The sequence below is a fragment of the Anoplopoma fimbria genome, chromosome 9, assembly GCF_027596085.1.
Source record: "Anoplopoma fimbria isolate UVic2021 breed Golden Eagle Sablefish chromosome 9, Afim_UVic_2022, whole genome shotgun sequence".
NCBI lineage: Eukaryota > Metazoa > Chordata > Actinopteri > Perciformes > Anoplopomatidae > Anoplopoma > Anoplopoma fimbria.
Window position 1 is genome coordinate 7,402,301 of NC_072457.1, and position 21,319 is coordinate 7,423,619.

Here is a 21,319-nt window from a genome sequence, read left to right on the forward strand (position 1 = left end):
GATTGGGCTTAATGTTGTCAAAGTTCCCCAATAACAGAAGGGAAGGCGGAGTGGTGTGCACGTACAGTATATGTGTGTGTGTGTTGTGTATGAGAATGTTTTTGACTGTGCGCATGTTTTTTTCTTACTGAGAGGGGTAGTTAATGGGGTTTTAATGGACTGTGCTTCACTAATGGGAAGCTTGGCAAAAGATCTAGGTTGGTGCCATGCTGGACAAACACACAAACGCACACAGACACACACACACATTTATTACACAAAAAAAAAAACAGGGTAGACACAGTAAAACTGGACATCGCTTTGGGGCTCATTATGAATACCAGGACGGCCAAGTATTTAACTCCCAGGCTGTTAGTGTATGCTTAGTGCCAACACACACACACACACACACACATGTGTACATCAAAGACTCACACAGGCAAGTCCATCTGAATCAGGAATGGCACATTACACAGCAGCTCTCGCCCTGAAACAGATTTTGATATTGGACACCGCATCTCTCTTTCTGTCCGTGTTCCATTACGTTCTTTAACAGGCGTGTGCCGATGGGCTGTCACTGTATCTTCTGAAAAATCCCAACTAGTTTTTCCTTTATATTCCTCATGCAACAACAAACTTCAATGTTGACGGGTCCCAATCGATAACATAATTTCTCAGTAAATTTCTCTGACACAGTCGCAGCCCTGCGTGTCAAGTCAAAGTCCCCGGTGTCATTCGAGATATGAACAATTTCAATCAGGTTTTTTCAATAAGACGGCTTCAGCGCAAATTGACCAAACCCTCCATGTAGCTTCAATCAGATCACTGAAATGACGAGATGTTTCCCCACACCATGTGATGTGTGCATTAATCGAAAAAGAATGTGAATACAGAGGACCACATCATTTACATTAAAACTAGTATGGCTTCATGTGAAAGAAAAATGTGGATATCATTGTCTATTTTCCATTTTCCACCAATGTGTATGAAGAAAGCAGGTGGAGCTGCACAATTAGGCTGCGTTTAATGAACACAAGGGTTGGCTGGAAAAAGCAATCTTTGTGAAAAATAATACGTTTTTGTCAGCCAAAACTGTTAAAACACTTTTAAAGCCGTTACAGTAGTCGTTTTTTTATTTTCTTTTATTTATATTTGACTGCAACTCACCATGTGTGAAAAAAGTTTGTAAAAAGTGCCAGCAAACTGTAGCTGAACGGACACCGGAGAAGGAAACGTAAATGGCGTTCCCATTATTGTAAATCATTTTCACTTACAGCGCTGCTCGTCTGAATTATTCACTGTCCAGTACATTAAACATCAGCGTAAAAGGTAATTGAAAATAAAATAAATCAGATGAATGGAGAAGGTGTTGAAAAGGGACAGAGTGTGTGATTTTGTACAAAGCCAGACTTCTTTTCAGTGTGTGGAAATGGGAAGGAATGCATTTATGTAACGCTTTTATACAGATTTCTTTACTATTTGTCCGACAATCGCGCACACATTGAAACACCATGGCTGGCATGCTCCTGTACCACCGCAAGGCAAACCAGCCTAACCATCAGGACCAGTGGGGGAACCGCCAACCCTAAGAACCAAAATAATAAAGGAGCCATAAGCTTCTAAGCACCTGACGCTTATGCAGAAGGTGTGACCACTGATCAGTCACACTGTCAAAAGGGTTTGGTCTCCAGCAGTCCCATCAAAGCTGGAATGTCACACCAACCTCCTTTCTGTTCTCCTGCAGCTGTATTCTTTAGTCCCACCTGTGCATAAAGTTGGCTCAAGGTCATGTTCTGATGAGCTCCATCACCTCAGGAAGGCAGAAGAGAGTGGGGTTCAGAAGCTAAAGCTTTCCCAGACTCTGCCTGTGATGCTGCTGGTGGATTGAAACTATTGCATCTCAAAATTCAGTGAATAATAATATTCCCTGATGTGCTTAACTTGGCCACCTAGAGCAAGGATCTCCTCAAAAGGATATATGAAAAAATAATATATAACTCCGTAATATATGATGGTGGTTCTTCCTATTCACTACGCTATACCTGCCTATGTTAAAGAGTCAGTAAAGACAAATGTAAATAATACGATTGTTCTTATATCAGGTCTACAAATTCCAGATGGTCACACACACACACACACACACACACACACACACACACACACACACACACACACACACACACACACACACACACACTGGTATTCACCAAACTAAACCATCCAGATCGCTGAGAGCGTTCCAGAGCTACACATCGCCTCCTGGCTTGAGCAGAAACTGCCTACAAAACGCTGGCTCAACCTCTCCCTCCCTCGGTGTACATGCGCTCCCTAGATCCCCCCTCTATTTCTGAATGATGTGAAAAACAATTTTGTTTCACAGCTGCAGATTTTGCTGAGAGGTATTGCTTCAGCTCTTCCCCAACAACACACACAGGGACGGACGGAGAGAGAGAGAGGGGGAAAAGGAAGAGGGTGAAGAGGAAGAGAAACGCAGGGAAATCAGCTCAGACTTATTGATTGGTTCTCCTCTTCTTTTCCCCGGACCATATACATATTTATGATGCTAGTGTAATTATTAATCTCAATTTGGCTTCACTGTCTAAATGTTCTGACCTTTTCTAAACACACTCCATCACTGGAGGCCACAGCTCGTATGCTGTTTTATTCCACGCTACGGGCATGACTGAACAAACAGAAGATTTTCTGGAGGAGGGGATGGAAACAGGGATGAAAGAAAGAATGACAGATAGACAATCAGACAGACGGACACATAACCAGCCGGTCGGTGATAACTGACCTGTACTGCGGCGTCCAGTCGGTGACGTTGCTGTTGTTGAGAGTCCAGCGGTACTGCAGGGGCCAGCTGCCTCCAGCCAGGCAGGTCAGCACCAGCCGGTTTCCCTCCAGCACCACCTGCTGCCTCGCTCCACCTCCTCGCAGGTAGGGAGCAACCTCTGATGGACGGAGACACAGAGAAAGGAAGATGTGTTATTTTGTTGTTGCATGAAAACGTCCGAGGTTGGTCATGCTTGGACATTGAAGCTAATTCAATCTGATTAAATCCAGCACAAAAAAACAAAAATAGATTTTCATGCACGTTCCGTCCTTTACTCACAGACTGGGTTGACCAAAACATTTAAATACCAATGTATCTGAAATAATGTCGGCTCTGATCCACCACTGTTTTCTTTCATATCAACATCTCCTCTACCTGCTCCTGCAGCCAAGACTGTGACCTTTAAACCGTTGTAACTCGCTCCTTTATGCTATAATTAGTTACAGTGTGAGTGAGAGAGTGGACCAAAACCTGCAGAGACCCATCTAACAGGATTTACCTCTGGAGAAAGTCCACTCCATTAGTGAGATCCGTCAAAGTGTTCCTTTACAACTCTACTCGCAGTCATAAAACCTACAAACACTTTAATGTTTCCTCTGCGCAAATATCCCGTAAAGTGAAAATCTACCGCTGTTGAACAAAGAACGTGCATCTGATTTGTTGCAATACGCTCTGAATGCTCATTCGTTGATGGATTTGATATTAAATAAAGATTTCAACGTTTATAACAGCAGTTATGACAACTAACTGCCAAAGCTATGCTAAAGCTTGCATCGCTTTGACATCACTTTTTCGAATCACCCGGCGATAAAGGAAACACACGTATGGCACATGACGCGTGTCAAAACACACACGCCTGTTGTTTTCTGTGTAAGCCCACATAACGGCGTCATGCATCACCGTGTCGGCAAGTCCTATTTCGCCGCAATGATGCGCATCAACGGTCCAGAAAAGCAGCAGTTCTATCACGTTCACCCCTCTGGAACCACACGCTGTAACTGGACTACTTCATGACTGCAGAGCATCTGCTGTGTGTTGCTGGCATCAGTGGAATTGCAATAAAAATGCCAGTGGTTACTGCATTTAAGGCTTTTTTTTGTATCAAGAGAAAGGTCACTTTCAACCCAAATGTTTATAAAAACAAATATATGTATCGTATATAACAACTTTGGAGATCCTTTTATGATCAAAAAGATACAGCTCACAAGAACGCAACCCTTACTGTAATCCACAATGGTTTACCTTATCTGTTGTTTTCCTATATGAAGACATTGTGTCTGAGCACTTACTTAACAATCATTGTACTGCTAGACTGTCAAGTATCCAGGCGTAGGGATTGTACAATACGGTACTGTAGAGCGACTCTGGCCCGGCCTTGCGAGGTACATTTTTGCTGAATGTCTCGGCTGCAGCTGCCGTCTAAAACAATGGCGTCCAGCCTTTGAGTCTTGGCTCAGGTGTTCAGACCTGGCTCAGCGGCACATAGAAGCATAGCGGCACAAAGGCTAAAGACTCTGTCCACAGCAGCTAGCTGTAGGGACCTGTCAGCATCTGTTGAGGCCTGGATCCACTAAACAAAAATCATCATCTGGGGGTGTGTGGTGGGGGTGGTGGGGGGGGGATAGTAGACAAAAAGATTTATTCAACTCATCAACCATTCACACACACACACACACACACACTAACACACACACACACACACACACACACACACACACACACACACAGAGGCTGGGTTAAAGGGGGGGCAGTCTTATCTGCTTGCTACAGTAAGTATGGACAGATCCATAACTCTGAGGCACAGTTTTACATTCTCTCTCTCTCTCTTTATCTCTCTCTCTCTCTCTCTTTTCCTGTCAACTCAATCATCTCTCCTCCCGGCCGCTTCAACTTCCTCCGTTCGGTCTTTCCGTCCTAGCAGTCTCACTCCGTCTCCGTTTCCTTTCCTGATTCCTTATTCTCTGTGGATGTCTCAGGGCCACCTTTTTCTCCCCTTCTCAATATGCACTGTTTCACCCTCTCTCTCTCTCTCTCTCTCTCTCTCTCTCTCTCTCTTTCTCTTTTAAGATTGATAGCTGCCTGCTCCCAGCACAAGAGGGAAGTGTTCCATCTAAGATAGATTTATATGGGAGTGTGTGTGTGTGTGTGTGTGTGTGTGTGTGTGTGTGTGTGTGTGTGTGTGTGTGTGTGTGTGTGTGTGTGTGTGTGTGTGTGTGTGAGTGTGTGAGTTTAAGGATTTATTTGGAATATTCCGTTTCTATAGACGATGCCTGGCAATGCAGACTCCAATGTCATATTGCTGACCAGCACTATAACTCACCACCGTGTGCCTTGCCTGCATCTGCGTGTGTGCGTGTGCGTGTGTGTGTGTGTGTGTGTGTGTGTGTGTGTGTGTGTGTGTGTGTGTGTGTGTGAGAGAGAGCAGCACAGACTGCAGCCTTTACAGCTTACCAAATATGACCCTCAATTAGAAAAAGGCTGGCGCACAAACATGCTGCACAAATAGAATGAGGTGGACGTTTTGCACCTGCTTCCATCCGTTCCACTAATCTACTACTTCCTTCACACCTCATACCTTGTACAGCTGCACCCCCCCCCCCCCCCCCCCCTCCTCCCCCACTCCCCCTCATGGCCATTTAAACCTTTTCGTCTACTTTAGATGGGGTCCATTAGGAAGTACAGATAGAGGCAGGGAACGTCACATCTGAGAGGAGCAAGGTCAGCTAACAGCCTGTTTCACTCACTGATGTCGTGTCCCCCCCCCCCCCTCCGGTGTCTGTCTCGCTGTCACTCAATGTCACCCTCTCTCTCTCCCTCCCCCCACAGTCTTCCCTTCTCCTAACCTGTCTGTCTTCCTCACAAGCCGTACCATCCAACCGCCCTGTCTCTCTATCAAGACCACCTCCCCCTCTCTTTGTCCCTCCCCCCCCACAATGTCTCTTGTTGTCCCTCGGTCCATCTCTGTCAAAGTGTGTGGCAGCTCAAGGTCTCCGCGTTTTGCCTCTTCAGGGGGAGAGGGAAATATCGCCTAACAGAGAGATTGGCCTCTAAATGTGACGGGAGAGTCAAGAGGCAGATGTGCATGGAGACACACACTCCCTCCTGCAGTACGTGTGTGTGTGTGTGTGTGTGTGTGTGTGTGTGTGTGTGTGTGTGTGTGTGTGTGTGTGTGTGTGTGTGTGTGTGTGTGTGTGTGTGTGTGTGTGTGTGTGTGTGTGTGTGTGTGTGTGTGTGTGTGTACGCTCCCTGGACCGGTGAAGCTGCTTAGGCAGATACTGGGGAGGAATTCAATTTGCCGGGGGAGATGAAGGCTGCGATAGAGGGGGAGAGGGGAGCAAAGGAGGATGAAAGGACGGGAGGAGAAGAAGGACGAGGGTCGCCGCTCCGGGGCTGATCGTCCACTTCGACTCCGCCCTCCCTCCCTCCCTCCTCTCTCCCCCGAGTCTCTTTTACAGTGAGTGGAAGTGTGGTGGAAATTAGGGCCCTTCATGACTTGTCCTTTTACAAATGGGCCAGTAATGATCACTATTCTTACAATCATGCTGCCATTAAACATCCCACCATTAATCCTGATTTTCCTGACACCTCAACACTGCAACAGCTGTGTAGAGGTGTGAGATTTTTTTTATCTCCGGCTCCATATGAGGTCAAGGTGCCGCCTGACCGGTAACAGCGTGGGGTTAAAGGTTTTGTTTATTTTGTGCAGCGAGATTGATAAAAAATAAATAAAAAACATAGGCAGTTCAGCTTGCATTCAGAGAAAGAGAGAAAAGGAAACCATGTGGTGTGAATGCATTTCAGAGCACTGACTTATATAGCGGGGATAAAACTAAAGTTGAGACGTGGATCTTATTTCAATAGTGTCTGCTTAATTATTGGAATGTGTGCGTGTGTGTGTGAGTGTGTGTGTGTGTGTGTGTGTGTGTGTGTGTGTGTGTGTGCATGTGTGGGTGCGTATGTGTGTGTCGGGTCAGAATTAGGGTCACTCGCTCAGAAATCACTTTATCTTCATAGAGTTGAACCCCTACTGCGAGACATTGCTGGCAGAAGTGTCTACAGTCTATGAATACTGATTCACTGCGTGTCTCTCTCTCTCTCTCTCTCTCTCTCACACACACACACACACACACACACACACTCACTCATCCCTCGCCATGCCTTTTTGACGCACGAGGTTGAAGGGGAGAAAATAACTACATCAGACTCTTTTATCACAAGTACATTTTTCTATGAATAAGTGGGTAAAAGTTGCAAATTAGGCAGTTTTTTTTTTTTTTTTTTTTTTCCCCATGGTAACAGCAGTCTATTTGATTATGGGGTGCAAATGAGTTCTACTCCTTTTTAATCTAATAAGTCTGCCAGCGCTTGTTTCTACAGGCATTTAAAAACACTTAATTGGCTTGACAGTGTGTGAGGCAGGGGGAAGAATTATGAGCTGATGTTTTGGCATGTTGCAACCAGTTAGAAAAATAGGGTCCCAAAAAGAGGCTAATTAATTGAACACTGTAAAGTGGAGGGGCTGAGGAATTACATTTCATCTCCCCGGGTGAAAAACACAACACGGAATGTATAAGAGTTTTGCACCTGAACAAGTTCACTATTGTCCCTGAAGCTGTTGATGAACACCGACTGAATAAAGCTGAGAGAAATGAAGACGACTGACACCAAAAGACAGAACAGCCCACACATTAGGACTACTTTCACAAAAGAATACAGATTGTTTTAGCCTAAACATTCAGAAAGAAGCACATAATGCAGCACTGAGTAGGCCTGTCACGATTCTTACTTTTGTTGGGACAATATATTGAGATTAACTTTAATATTGACATTTTAAGATCATCGAGTGATAATCGATTAGCACAATTATGCAAGTATACTGAAACAAATGTAAATAAATAAGACATTTATAAAGCAAAACCACACAGCCACACTGTAAATTACATTGACCTGCTCTGTTAAAACAAGTTTGGAACAATGCCCAAGTTTTATCATGGAAGGAAAAACCCTGCTGTTTATTCCGGTATCATGTCGGCTGAAATGTTGGTGACTTTCTCATGTAAACAAACAAGCGTGTAATCACAACTCGCAACATGGAGGTCAGCAGAAACGATCTAGCTCATGTCCGTATAGAGAACGATAAGTCGATAATGTAAAAATGATCAAGGTCACGTTCGTATATTGCACGATATAAGTCCATAACATAATTATCTTGATGGAACATCCTCTGAGTAAGTACAGAGATCGACACACTGGAAGAGATGTTCTCCTTTAAGAGACCGTCCACTACTGTGAGTTTTGCTCAGCTTTTTTTTTGTATTTCTTTTAACTTGTAAACAAAAGAAAATGTAAAATGGATGGATGATATAAGGGATTGAGAAACGTGGGCATCAAGAACTCTGCGGAGATAACTGTAAATTGGTGAAATTCACAACACTGAGGCCAATTTCAGTTGAGCCGTGTCTCTGACTTAAGAGCTGATGAAGTGGAATATAATTGAATTCTCCTTCATGGCACGTCACTTTGTTTTCCTTTTCTAAATCATTCCTCCCGCTAAGTGATGATGACAGTGTCGATTCCAGCCGTAAAAGCCAAACATGTTTAAAATAACCTTTATGTGAACGACGGGCGGCGACACAAGCGATTAGACTCATTTAACACCCCGCACTGTATGTTTCTATCTCCCGAATGTCAACACCAGCTGGTCCGGACTGGAATGGAACCAGTTTATCTCTCTCCGATCGGGTTGTGATGCCTGAATAATGACTGTAAATAGCCTTCATTGTGTTTCCCCTGTGTTAAGTACAACACAACTGATAGACGCCTCCCCCACTGTCTCCCACACATCCATCACAGAGCTCCAGCTGAAGGAACGTTCCGGCCAAACAAGATGACAGTTAAGCACGAAACACCTGCTGCCTTTGATGATGGTAAAATCAAAGCGGCTCTGACATTAACCTACTAGGCTGCAGCTCACCCGCTGATCCCAACAGGCCTCGGCTGAATTGAAAGATAGAGAGTCCGTGGGGGACTAGAAGCACCTCTCCTGAACAGAAAAACAGCCTGCAGGAGAGAACAAAATGCTTCCTTTCGCTCCATCCACTGTTAGATGTAGCAGAATGGTGGGTGTGGCAAACAGGATGCGAGAGCGTGGAGCTTTGATCGGGAGTTTAACTCGTGGCTTTTCAAGTTGGCAGCTGCTTCTAATTGACTGCTGAATGTCAGGCTCCGACCGAGAACAAAGCCTCTCTCACTGAAGACCGGGTGACACCGCCCTAACCTCGCTTCCTGCTCCGACGGCCAATCGCAGCTCCTTCCTCAGAGCTTCTTCCTTGCCTGCTCCAATCACGGTTTTCCACCAGGCACTGACCGACAGCTGTCTGCGAGGAGGTGACAGCTGACTGACTGATACTGACGTGCCGATTGGCGGTTGTGAGACCAGGAGAAGAAGTTGCTTACATCGTCACACACGCACACACATACGCTAAAAAACACACAACGAGGAAATACGAACTTGGCCGAACGATCTTGAATAGAAAGAGTTCAAAGATAACGTTCTAGACTTTTCTTGCGAGTGTGTCTCAGTGATAAGTATAATAGTATAACGAGAGGTTTGGTAGAAATTTGAAGAACATCTGCGACAAAATGTTTTAACGGAGAAACACATTTAGAGAACAGGTTGAGCTTAAATTGGAGCTTTTTTTTCAGTCGACAGATTCACAGTAACATTCTGTTCTGCTCGACTCGAAAACAAATGTACCCAATTATTACCTTCAGTCATTTCTTTGTCTTTGGCCATTTTCCAATTTGGCCTGTTCTCAATCAGTGACTGACCATTGTGTAGTTCTCTTTTAGAGGTTAGCATATGCAAAATGTGTGAGTGAGCACTCACTTTAAAATGTCAATTAAGTGCTTCCTCTGGCATTTAATAATGCCAGTTTAATATGTGTGTGTGTGTGTGTGTGTGTGTGTGTGTGTGTGTGTGTGTGTGTGTGTGTGTGTGTGTGTGTGTGTGTGTGTGTGTGTGTGTGTGTGTGTGTACCGGAAACCTAGTTGAAATGTCAATCTTCAATATGTTTTTCTTAAATTGAACAATGTGCAGTAACCTGCTTTGGTACATAAGAGAACATTATTTGTGTGTGTGTGTGTGTGTGTGTGTGTGTGTGTGTGTGTGTGTGTGTGTGTGTGTGTGTGTGTGTGTGTGTGTGTGTGTTGAACCATTGAATGTCTTAGGGAGTTATGTTGCGGCTGCATGGGGTCACAGGAGTGCAGGTCCATGGAAAGGGGGCAATAAATGGGGCAGAAAGGCTGCAGCAGAGGAGTGGGAGAAGAGGGGGTGCTATGGGAGGAGGTGGTGGTGGGGGGGAGATCTGAGGGGCGAGGAAGGGGGAGGGGCGGGGTTGTTTAATCAGGTGGACTGTGATCAGTGACATTTAAGAGGTGGGCCACACTGCAGGGCACATAATGCAAGGACAGACACACACACACACACACACACAACAAACACACACACACACACACACACACACACACACACACACACACACACACACACACACACACACAAACAACTGTCAGCTCCTATCTCCTGATAAGCAGACAGGCAGACAGGAGGAGAGAGGAGGTGAGTGGGAGAGTAGGGAGGGAGTGAAATGAATACCTCCCGCTGAGACGGCAGCCTCCTCTCTCTCTCTCTCTCTCTCTCTCTCTCTCTCTCTGATAAAAGCTTGGTACACAAGCGACTGTGAAAACACCTCGATACTTTTGAATGACACACAAACAGGCAAACAATAATTATTCCTCTGTTTTACTCTCTGCACATTCTTTTTATTCCCCCGACGGCCCCCTCCACTCTGCCTCTACTTTACATCTCATCATTAAAAACAGTCCTTCTGCCGGAAAAAAACTAACTTTTATTGTTCCACAAACACACACACACACACACACACACCACACACACACACACACACACACACACACACACACACACACACACACACAATATCAATCAGTCAGGTTTGAAGTCCGTGGACAGATCTGAACGAGGACATCAGAGGATGTCATGGTGGGTGAGGCTTTACCAGTTTGCTCCCTGAACCTGTCGTACACGATCACTACCCCGACTTCACATCACAGCCACCGGGCTTCTCACACACACACACACACACACACACACACACACACACAAACACACACACACAAACAAACACACACACACAAACACTCGACCCAGATCCAGACTCGTACTGAGAGATTTCACATTCAGACATGTGCTATTCTGATGACATGACTCCAGGGTCCATCTCACTCAACACATACATGTACACACACACACAAACCATGACAGACTAAAGATGCACCGATCTGATCTTTGTCAGCTGAACGGCTTCATACATCTGATCTTTGGGTCGGTCAAATTCACACACGTTCCACATGACGGTTTCTGGCGCTCGAAAAGTGGCACAGACCGCAACCTCACACACACACACACACACACACACACACACACACACACACACACACACACACACACACACACACACACACACACACACACACCACACACACCATGTCGTCTGGTGTTGCTTTTCAGCGTGAGTGAAGAAGAGATACAACTCTCAAGCTGTGGAGGAACAACCTTAAACTTTTCGAACAACTTTAAGATTTGTTTCAGTGAGAGTGAGAGAAGGTCGTGTAAACTTGGTGCAGTTCTAAAGAAAATAAAAGTGATTAAATAGTCAATGTTTATCTGTGAACATAAAATGGAATTTCAAGAAAAAGCATTTGTGCATGCGGTCAATTATAGTTCTTAGAAAGAAAGTAAATTGGCAAAAATTAGGAGGTCAGATTGCAAAATTGCAATCCGTGTTTGTCTTTTAGAAACAGATAGATGAAGTAATGCATATGGGCCTCAGTCACCTCTGCCTAATATCCCTTAATCTCCTAAAGTCTTCAGCTCATTTCACTTCCCTGTTTTGCTAAATGTTAGTTGTGCCCGTCCTTTGACAGAGTGCAGGTGCTCTCTTTTGAGCGTACGTGCGGTGCATGTGCCCGTCATCACACACCTGCCTCTGCTAGCCATCATCCCCTCTGACAGCTGCCACTAGTCCTGACCTTGGGCATTGTGGGCTACGTGGTTTTGAAGTGATTGACGAATCGTATCCTTTTCATTCATTATTGAAGGGCGGAGATCAAAACCGCGGCACCGGGGATATCACCGTGACAGCCCGGCAGACCAGACAGAGGTAAAGAGAGGGGGAGGAGGAGGAGGAGGGGGGAGGACAGGGGGGAGAAGGAGAAGGTCATCCGAGCACATAAGTGCAGGTGAGGGTGAGGAAAGGGGAAGGGCACAGGGAGCTGGAAAGTTGGGAACGGAAGGTGGAGCATCCTAAACAGCACCGTCGCCTGGTTTTTCTTTTAGCATTCGTTCAGAGCTCCTGAGGCTCAGTCTGTGTCCGGCTCTCTGCTCACAAAAGGCTCCACACATCCAAAAATAATATATTAAAGCCAACATTCACATGAACGCCAATGTCCTAATCCAAATCTAGTGGTTAGAAGAGTTTAAAATAGACTACCGGGATGAAAGAGATCTTTCTACTTAGACACTCAAATACAAAAAGTGCAACTACAAAGCATACCTTTACACCTGAAAAAGGTTCTGACTGTCTGACGTCACTCAATAAAAGCAGATATATCAGTGGAATAAAGCCCGCAGGGAAACACTGACGTCAGTGCGGGTGACGAGTCATTTTTGCTCCGATCATTTATACTGGTGCCAAAAAGAAAAATTCAGCCACGGACCAGAAGCACGTCTCTAGTGTCCATCCTCGCCCCACACTCTGAACTTTGTCCCACAGTCTTCATTCTTTCATCTTCCCTTCCAGTCCTTTAGGAAAAATCTGCCTTCATCAGTCTCCAGCATCCTGGCCCTGCGCTCACCTCCGTTTTTCTTTTCATCTCCACCCTTTAGCATTGATTCGAAGCCGGACTGAAGCGTAGCTCTCCGTTCCAAAAAAAGGAGTGCATGTTATGTCCACTGGCTATGCGTGTAAGCGGTTACCTGTGTGGGCGGCTTTTAAGTCCAGGTAGAGTCAAAAATAAATTTGTGTTGTGAGTTTGTCAAACCACGGAAAAATGTGTTATTAACCACACAGCCAAAGGTGATTGGCAACTATATGAAATCAGATTTGAAAATCTGCTGATAACACGCCCACACACGTGGATGAGGGTCAATTACATATGTACAGCTGCAGTATTTACCACATGTTGGCCAGCTCACTACTGAGCATTACTTTTGCAGCCTGGGGGGGAAGAAAAAAAAAGATTTCATAGGGCCCTGTAGTATATTTATAGTGTAACGGGAGAGGTTATCAAGCCATGATTTCAGGCCTCTGCACGGTGGTGTGGTGGGGTCCACGTTCAATTCCCGGGCTAGACGGGCCTTGTGTGGAGTTTGCATGTTCTCCCCGTGTCAGGGTTCTCTCCGGGTTCTCCGGCTTCCCCCCACAGTCCAACGACATGCAGCTTAGGTTGATTGACAGCTCTAAATTGCCCGTATGTGTGGATGTGAGCGTGAATGGCTGTCTGTCTAAATACGTCAGCCCTGTGATAGTCGGGAGACCCGTCCTGGGTGAACCCTGCCTTTTGTCCAGTGACAGCTGGGATCGGCTCCAGCAACCATCGCGACCGTGACCAGGATAAGAGGCGCAATGTTTTTAACATGTTTTCAGGAAATATTTTCTAACGTCTGTAATAAATCTCAGATTTTACTTTCACCAAATTTTAAGTTTCACTCCTCCCAACCTGCTCCTCTCACTAACTCAATCACTGGCGGTGTCCATCTGCCCTTTTCTTCACACATTTCAACTAATTTGTTGCTGTCGGGTACGTGGGAGGCGTTTCGGGTGTGTGTGTGTGTGTGTGTGTGTGTGTGTGTGTGTGTGTGTGTGTGTGTGTGTGTGTGTGTGTGTGTGTGTGTGTGTGTGTGTGTGTGTGTGTGTGTGTGTGTGTGTGTGCCTGATTGTGCATGAGTCCATATGCTCGGTGAACTCTAGTATGTGTGAGAAAATGTGGATGTTTACTTCCTCCCTTCCACAGTGACAGCATCTGCCACCAACTGCAACACACAGAGAGTCTCTAGTCGTCTCCTGCACTCTCCCAACTACCCCCTCCCTCCCTCCCTCCCTCCCTCCCTCCTGAGACAAGGGCGGCTCAGTGACACACCGTTTGAAGGGCAGACTCCGTCTCGGTAAACGTTTCTCTTACAGACTTAAATTAATTCAATAAGACTGAGTAATGTCCTTGCAAAGAAGCGATATGACTTTCTTTTTCCGAGTGTTTACTAACTTCCACGTCTATACTCGGAAAGCGAGAGCTGAGGCGCAAATATAGGCGCACGAAGAAGGTCAGACACAAACCTAGCGCAGCGCAGATGTTTCCAGTTATAGCAAACAAAGTCGACTGATAATGACTAAGAGAGCGCAGACAGATAAGTGTTTGAGGTGTACACGCTCGTTGTTTGCAGAATCATTTATTGTTTTTCGCTTTCCGATTTCTCCGTGTGTGTGTGTGTGTGTGTGTGTGTGTGTGTGTGTGTGTGTGTGTGTGTGTGTGTGTGTGTGCTGATGGAGCGGGAGCGGGTATTTTTAGATTTCGTTTGGGTGAATATTTATGTGACGCTTGCCGGGAATGTTTTAAAGAGACGGTTGTTGAAAATACCTTTAATTATCTTGCTGTCACAAATACTCTCTGAGGCAGACTTGAGTTGCGCTTGTTTGCAGGTACACTTTCTTCATATTCACCGAAAAAAAAAAGACATTAATAGCAGTAGTCGTCCCAGTTTAACAAGCAGGCTGGTGGGCGAGTCACTCATTACTTTCTCTTAGTTTTTCCCCCCTCCATCAAGTAAATATGATGTATGACTGAAGTTCGTTGCACAGCAGGCACACACCACATGCTTCTAGCTACCTGCAGCTTTTCTTCTGATATCTAGAACTAATATTCACTACAAGACTCAAGACTGAACCTGGTAAATTCCAGTGGGGAATATGAACCTTTTCAGGGCTAACTGAACAAATTTTAGGCCACGGGCTTGAGAGGAAAAATAAAACTGCTTCTCAAAAGTGTCAACAGACTGACAGACAAGAAGACGGTCATCGGGACATAATTCAAACAGGATAACCCGTTTATACTCATGCATAACCTGCGTTCATGTCAGGGACACTGTTAATCTATGTGTTTGTGTGTGTGTGTGTGTGTGTGTGTGTGTGTGTGTGTGTGTGTGTGTGTGTGTGTGTGTGTGTGTGTGTGTGTGTGTGTGTGTGTAATGAATGAGTTGGTGAATCACAGGATGGAAATAACACAGCAAGCCAACATGATTACACAGTGACTTGTTTTCTTGTCTATTTCCAAATCTTTCCAAAAATGCTCCTCAATTTTTTTGACAGCGGATTCACTACTCTGTGCTATTTGAAAGTGCATGATAAGTGAAATTAAGTCATTTTATACGCTTCTTCTGGTGTGGAAATGGAAAATGTGTCACAAAACAAATGATTCCACAAGCAGCGTGACCGTGGATCTGCGAACAAAAACACACAGAGAGGACGGGGTCACCTTGGGGAAATGGTCATGAGAGAGAGAAAACTCGAGTTTGGAGCAGAAACCTTGAAGAGATTAAAAAAAAAAAAAAATACAATTACAAAAGCTTTTTCCCCGTAGCTAACGGCGGATACTGCAACAACCCTCCACCTCCCACCCCCATGTAGGTGAGGGACAAGAGAGGGTGAAAGAGAGAGATGTTTGAAAACTTCAAAGCTACTCAGGAATTCAAAGTTCAGAGTTTCATCTCCTTGAGTCTTCTTGCAATTTGTGAGTCAATGCGGGGAGATGTGTGTGTGTGTGTGTGTGTGTGTGTGTGTGTGTGTGTGTGTGTGTGTGTGTGTGTGTGTGTGTGTGTGTGTGTGTGTGTGTGTGTGTGTGTGTGTGTGTGTGTGTGTGTCTATTCATGCGAGTGTGTGCAGAATGGTAAAGCAATGCCTTGGTAAAGCAATGGTAAAGATCACGTAGGTATCCTGCAGTACACATACCAGCTTGTGGATTTAAAAATATGCTAGTTAGACACTGAAAGCCTGTGAGAGATGTATAGAGAGTATAGAGACAGTCTTCGGTGTTCCTTGTTCTTTATAGTCCGGCTCAGTTTGAAGTGCAGATAAAAAGACAAGTGGTTTCCGACCAGCACTCTCCTCTCTCGCTCGCTCTCTTTCCCCCTCACTTCATCCAATGCCCTCTCGCTTCTCTTCGATTTCCTCCTCCTCCTCCTACCCTCACCCTCCCTCTCCTCTTTGCGTCTTCACCTGAGCGTGCTGCACCCGTCGTCTCCACCCGTCCCCCGTCCCCCCCCCCCCCGTCTCTCATTCTCTCTCTCTCGTGCTGTCATTTAGCGTTTGCGGCCCGATGATTAAGCGCTCCATCATGCCCCCTCTCAACCACGCAGTCAGCACTTTCCATTTATTCACTCCTTCATTTCGATCTCACCATCTCTCTTCATTTCCTTCCCTTTCTTATTATTCATATCTGCCTTTATGGTGGTGATGGTGACCAAAAAAAGTGAGCGCCGAAATAATCCCGTACCTGTGAAGCACAGGGTGCAGGAATATCAACAAGTGTTCTCAGACCCTCGCCAGGAGAAGAATGTTTAACACTAAGACACATTCACAGACACAGCTAATCTATCTTCTGTTTCAGCCGCACAAAACAAATTGGCGCGGGTCAAGACCTGCTTTTCCTTTAGTCCTGATGAGATAAACAAGCGCTCTGTCTTCCTCAACCTCTCTCTCTCTCTCTCTCTCTCTCTCCCGCCCCGGTAACGTCGCATGGCTGTATTAAACGTGACACTCTCGTTAATCCACATTCAGTCGGCCACTGCATTTTCCTGAACGCACCATCCAGGTATACAGACCTGAGGCAGCAGAGCTCATGAATAGCTAATGGCAAAGACACAACAACACTCCCGATTCACAGAAAATGGCTTTCACGCCATCAACTCCACTATTGGCTGCCAGTCGAGGGGGAGACGGGGGGTGGGGGGGAGACGGGAGATTGATTGAACATAAAGGGTGAGAGAGTAAAGCGATATGTGTCTGGGAGAGAGAATAATTGTGAATGTGTGTGTGAGAGATAGAAGCGATGTGTGCGAGCTTGAGCAAAAGAGAAGAGGAGAAATGGAACATATTATATGAAGTTATTGGAAAGCAAAAGCAAAAGTAATTTCACACACACAGCCCATCTGCCAGTACGTCTGAAAGGCTTATCTGCACGCATGATTACTAAACCTGATAAACGACACATACAACGGTCCTCTCCTCCCGCTCACAACCACACAACAACACGTTTTTTTTTTGTGGTTTGTGTGTAACGATAAAACAATGTTTATGGCAAAGATGGCTTGGAGGGGAAGGGGAGGGGCCTGAGCTACTGTGGCCAAAAGAAAAGAAGGAAGTAACATATTTCCAGCCTAATCTGTATACACTGTTGACAGAAGAACTCATCAGATATTTTACTTTAAGGCAGAATGGTAAGGGTTTCTTAAAAAACTAAACAAAAAAAACAACAACATATAGAATATTCTGCTGTATTCGGGACGTTTCTGGGCGCCAACCTCTACAAAAATTCCGTGTAAGTCTCTGGGAGTGACGAGACCTGTCAATCACGGTAGGCCCGCCCTAAAAAAGACTCCTCTTCTTGGTCTATTTCACTCCAAACTGGACTATAATTTACTAAATTAACATCACGCTGTTTTGAAAAAGACTTAAAACTAGTGATTTAGATCATAAACTCATGTTTACAATGTTTACTGAGGTAGTAATAAATCAAGTGAGAAGTAGGGTCATTTTCTCATTGACATCTATACGATCTGACTTCTTTTTGCAACCAGAGGTGTCGCCCCCTGCTGGTCAGTAGAGAGAATGCAAGTTGTAAGACACTTCCGCATTAGCTCCACTCAGAAGAACCAGAGGTTGCCGCCTAGCCAAAACGCAGATATGTTAAAGAAAGCAACAGCTAAGAGTGACAATCATTTTGTTAAACACTGACGTTGACCAATCAACACTAAAAAAGGGAATTATCATTTTCAAAAGCGCTGTAGTATATTAAGTAAATAAGCATTTTAATGGTTAATCGGAGTGAGCTATCAGGAATAAACGGTGGATGTTTATTCAAGGCAGAGAGCAAAACAAACAGGCAAACTGGCAGCTGAAATACTGCAACAACTGCTATCGTTACTGGAGGCCTCTTTGCATACAAACTCCAAATATCACTTTGATAAAGTCTTGGTCTAATTAATCAAACTAATCAGCAGGGGGGCTGGCAGCTCGTCCTCCCGGCCCTGCAGTCTCTCTCCCCGGCTGGGGCTCTGCAGCAGTTTCCTCACTGTGGAGAGCCGCTATTGGCTCAGGAGGTTTTTCCTGCATATTAAAACGCGTCTACAACACCTAAGGCAAAAAAGTTGGAACACTGTAACTGCCTCCTCCATAATATGAGTTAAATACTTTAAACTTCCTGGGACCACACAGGGTGTACAGGCTTTAAGAGAAAGTCCAGCTTTCATACAAGAGTGAAAAAGTACTCCGGTTCCCGAACCACTTCACAGAAATGATGCAAGACTGGCCTTGTGCAAAAATGTAACATTTGCTATATACATCAGTTAGGAAAATACTAAATGCAACAGTTATAATGGTCCAGGAAGTCTAAATAAGGTGTCCTTGGGAAAACAATCCTGGGAATGTGTGCATATTCCCTCACGAGCATGGCATACGGTGTGCTGATGAAATACATCATGCGTAAGACTAAACATCCTCAGAATGTTTATACCTTGTTTTTAGAAATTTGTCTAACAAGCATTATAATTGACTATAAAAGCCACCAGACATCTCAAGTACATAATTGTGTTGAAAAATTGCCGGCAAACACTTAAACAAACCATTTAAAATCATGATTTCTGAATGTTTTGAAGTAGACTGGGGGTTGAGTTGTTGGGTCATGAAACACAAAGCACAAAGGTCTAAAGCTCTTCAAACTCTCCGTGTTAATGAAAGTGTGCACAATTAAATGTGCATGACTTTCATATACATATATATATTATATTATGTTTTAATCTCCCCTGGTTTACATAAAGAAATGTTATTTTGGATTGTGATAGACAGTTAGAGTTTCACGTAAAAGCGAATAATACTTCTAATATCAAGCAAATAGGAACATATAAGCCTTCGTGTGATTGTGATACTGTCTTTTGTGCCTGAATTTTCATGGCTGCAGCTTGCTTTCAAGGAGGTCAAACAGGTTCCAAAAGAATAGTTCATTCACACATTCAATTTATTCATTACATTAGTTGAGATGTTAAATGATGAGGTGAAAGACAGACATTCATGGCCATGTCACGCCATTCTATCTTTCCTCAAAGAAAAATATACACTTGATGTGGAGTCGCACAACCTATGCACTGGTAACTTTTTAGAGAACCTTCATCTCTCCTGGGATCTGGTTTTTAGCAGGCCGTGGCATATAAAGCAGGAATGTCGCAATCACTCTTGTGCTGTGTGGGTGCTGAAGGCATAGCCATGGTGACAGGGACAACATTTTCATTTCGCACAAAAAAAAACAAAAAGGCAGACAAATTCAGCTCCTCCCAAAATGATTTTTTTTCTTCCTTATCGAGACTCACAAAATGTCAACCCAGTATTCATTCCCACATATAGGCCTGCAACAGCATATGTCACAAAGAGACAAAGGCTGATGGGGTTTTTTTCCCAGAAGGATGCAGTGACTCTAATTCTACATTTGTCCAGTACAATTATAGAACATATAAATAAACAGCAACCTCACTTGGAATCGGGTCAGCTGCCCAATTACCAACCCAACTACTGCATGGTCCCGGCTTGTTTACTGAGCTGACTTCTAGATCCCATTTCCCCCTGTTATCAACATGCAATCTATTACTGGATGTCTTATCTGGACAGGCATGTTAATGATAATTGTAAATATGCTATCTGGTTGCTATCCGACTACTCTGTGAAAAGATCCCATCTGGGAATGAAACAATATGGATATTTTATACAACCTTTATAGTGAGAAGAAAAACACGCCGGTTACAGACGATAAGAACGTACCGAGTCTAGCGGCTGATGGCGACGTCGCAGGGCGGTAACACCCATCCTCTGGTTTCCTCTCAGGCGAACACTGCTACCTCTGACAGCACTGTTGAAGTCGTTTGCACTGTTAGCCGTGTGGAGGCAGCACATATGCTCTAAACTTCTAATTTAGCATCGTTAAGAAGAGCAAACGTTTGCACAGCAGTAAGTGCGTAGGAGAATAACTAAGGAAGACAATAAAGAACCCCCAACCTTGCACACTGTCTTCTTCACTTGCATTAGGGGTATTTAGTGACAACGCTTCAGTACACAGACCTTCATCAGGTTACCTGATAGCTGATGTCCTGATGAAGGTCACCTGATAAAGGTCTTAGTACCAAAATGTTCGTTGTCACTAAATACCCCTAATGCAACTGAAGAAGACAGCGTGCGGGAGTTATTTTGTTCTGAATTCATCATCGTTTAAAATAGAAAAAGGCCACTTTTAAAGCTTTTAAGTTCGCCTGTTCCTCTGTTAGTTCCTTCTTCGGAAATAGTGGTGGAGAACACCAGGATCAATTGCAAGGAGTTGAGTTTTCCTTTAACAAATGTTGTGTTAACTGCATGCTGCTGTGTGACAAATCAACTCTAAAAACAATATGTGGCAAAAATAAAGATTTTGCGAGCCATCATCAGGCAGCTGTAGGAAGCACTCGCGTGGCCACCGCACCTGCAGAAGAAGGCCAACTCTTCTCTGACCTCTACACAGCAGCTCCCTGAGCAGCAATATCCCACGGCCGCCCCTCGGGACAGCACAGCAGAGACAGGTAATAAGCAGCAATCTAACTGTGAATGTTGGAGTGCAGGCGGGACAGAGATAGATGGTACAGTAGAAATACATCTCCCAAACACACCTAACCCCTCACATACACACACATAAACACACACACACACATGCTGTCCCGCACACACAAGCACACTTGGTTATAAAAGCTGTACTGGGAGGATGTATTGCTGAGTGCAGCCTAATTGGAACATTCATTATTGTTACACTGAATCACAGCATTGTCCCTGATACTATTGATCCTTGAAATGTGTTTGAGGGTGTGTGTGTGTGTGTGTGTGTGTGTGTGTGTGTGTGTGTGTGTGTGTGTGTGTGTGTGTGTGTGTGTGCGTGTGTGTGCGTGTTTGTCTGGTTTGTGTTTCCAGGCACATCTTTATGGCCAAACCTCAATCACTAAACAGCTACTTCTCAGCTCTTTTGATCCGACTCTTGACTTTGACCTTTCGGACTGCTTTCAATCAGGTCCTCACCGTCATGACTGCCTGACACACCCGGGCACTTATCAGAGCCTTTCTGTCTCACATGAGCAACACACACACA

At 44.7% G+C, this 21,319-nt stretch overlaps 1 protein-coding gene across 1 annotated transcript in view; it reads right to left on the reverse strand.

Annotated features, from left to right (window-relative positions):
• The window catches only part of LOC129095493 (protein sidekick-1-like), a 233,084-nt gene that overhangs the window by 145,469 nt on the left and 66,296 nt on the right, over positions 1-21,319 (reverse strand). The window contains exon 2 of the mRNA XM_054603956.1: positions 2,777-2,933. Within this exon, the coding sequence (XP_054459931.1) occupies positions 2,777-2,933 (157 nt within the window). The remainder of the gene's footprint in view (positions 1-2,776; positions 2,934-21,319) is intronic.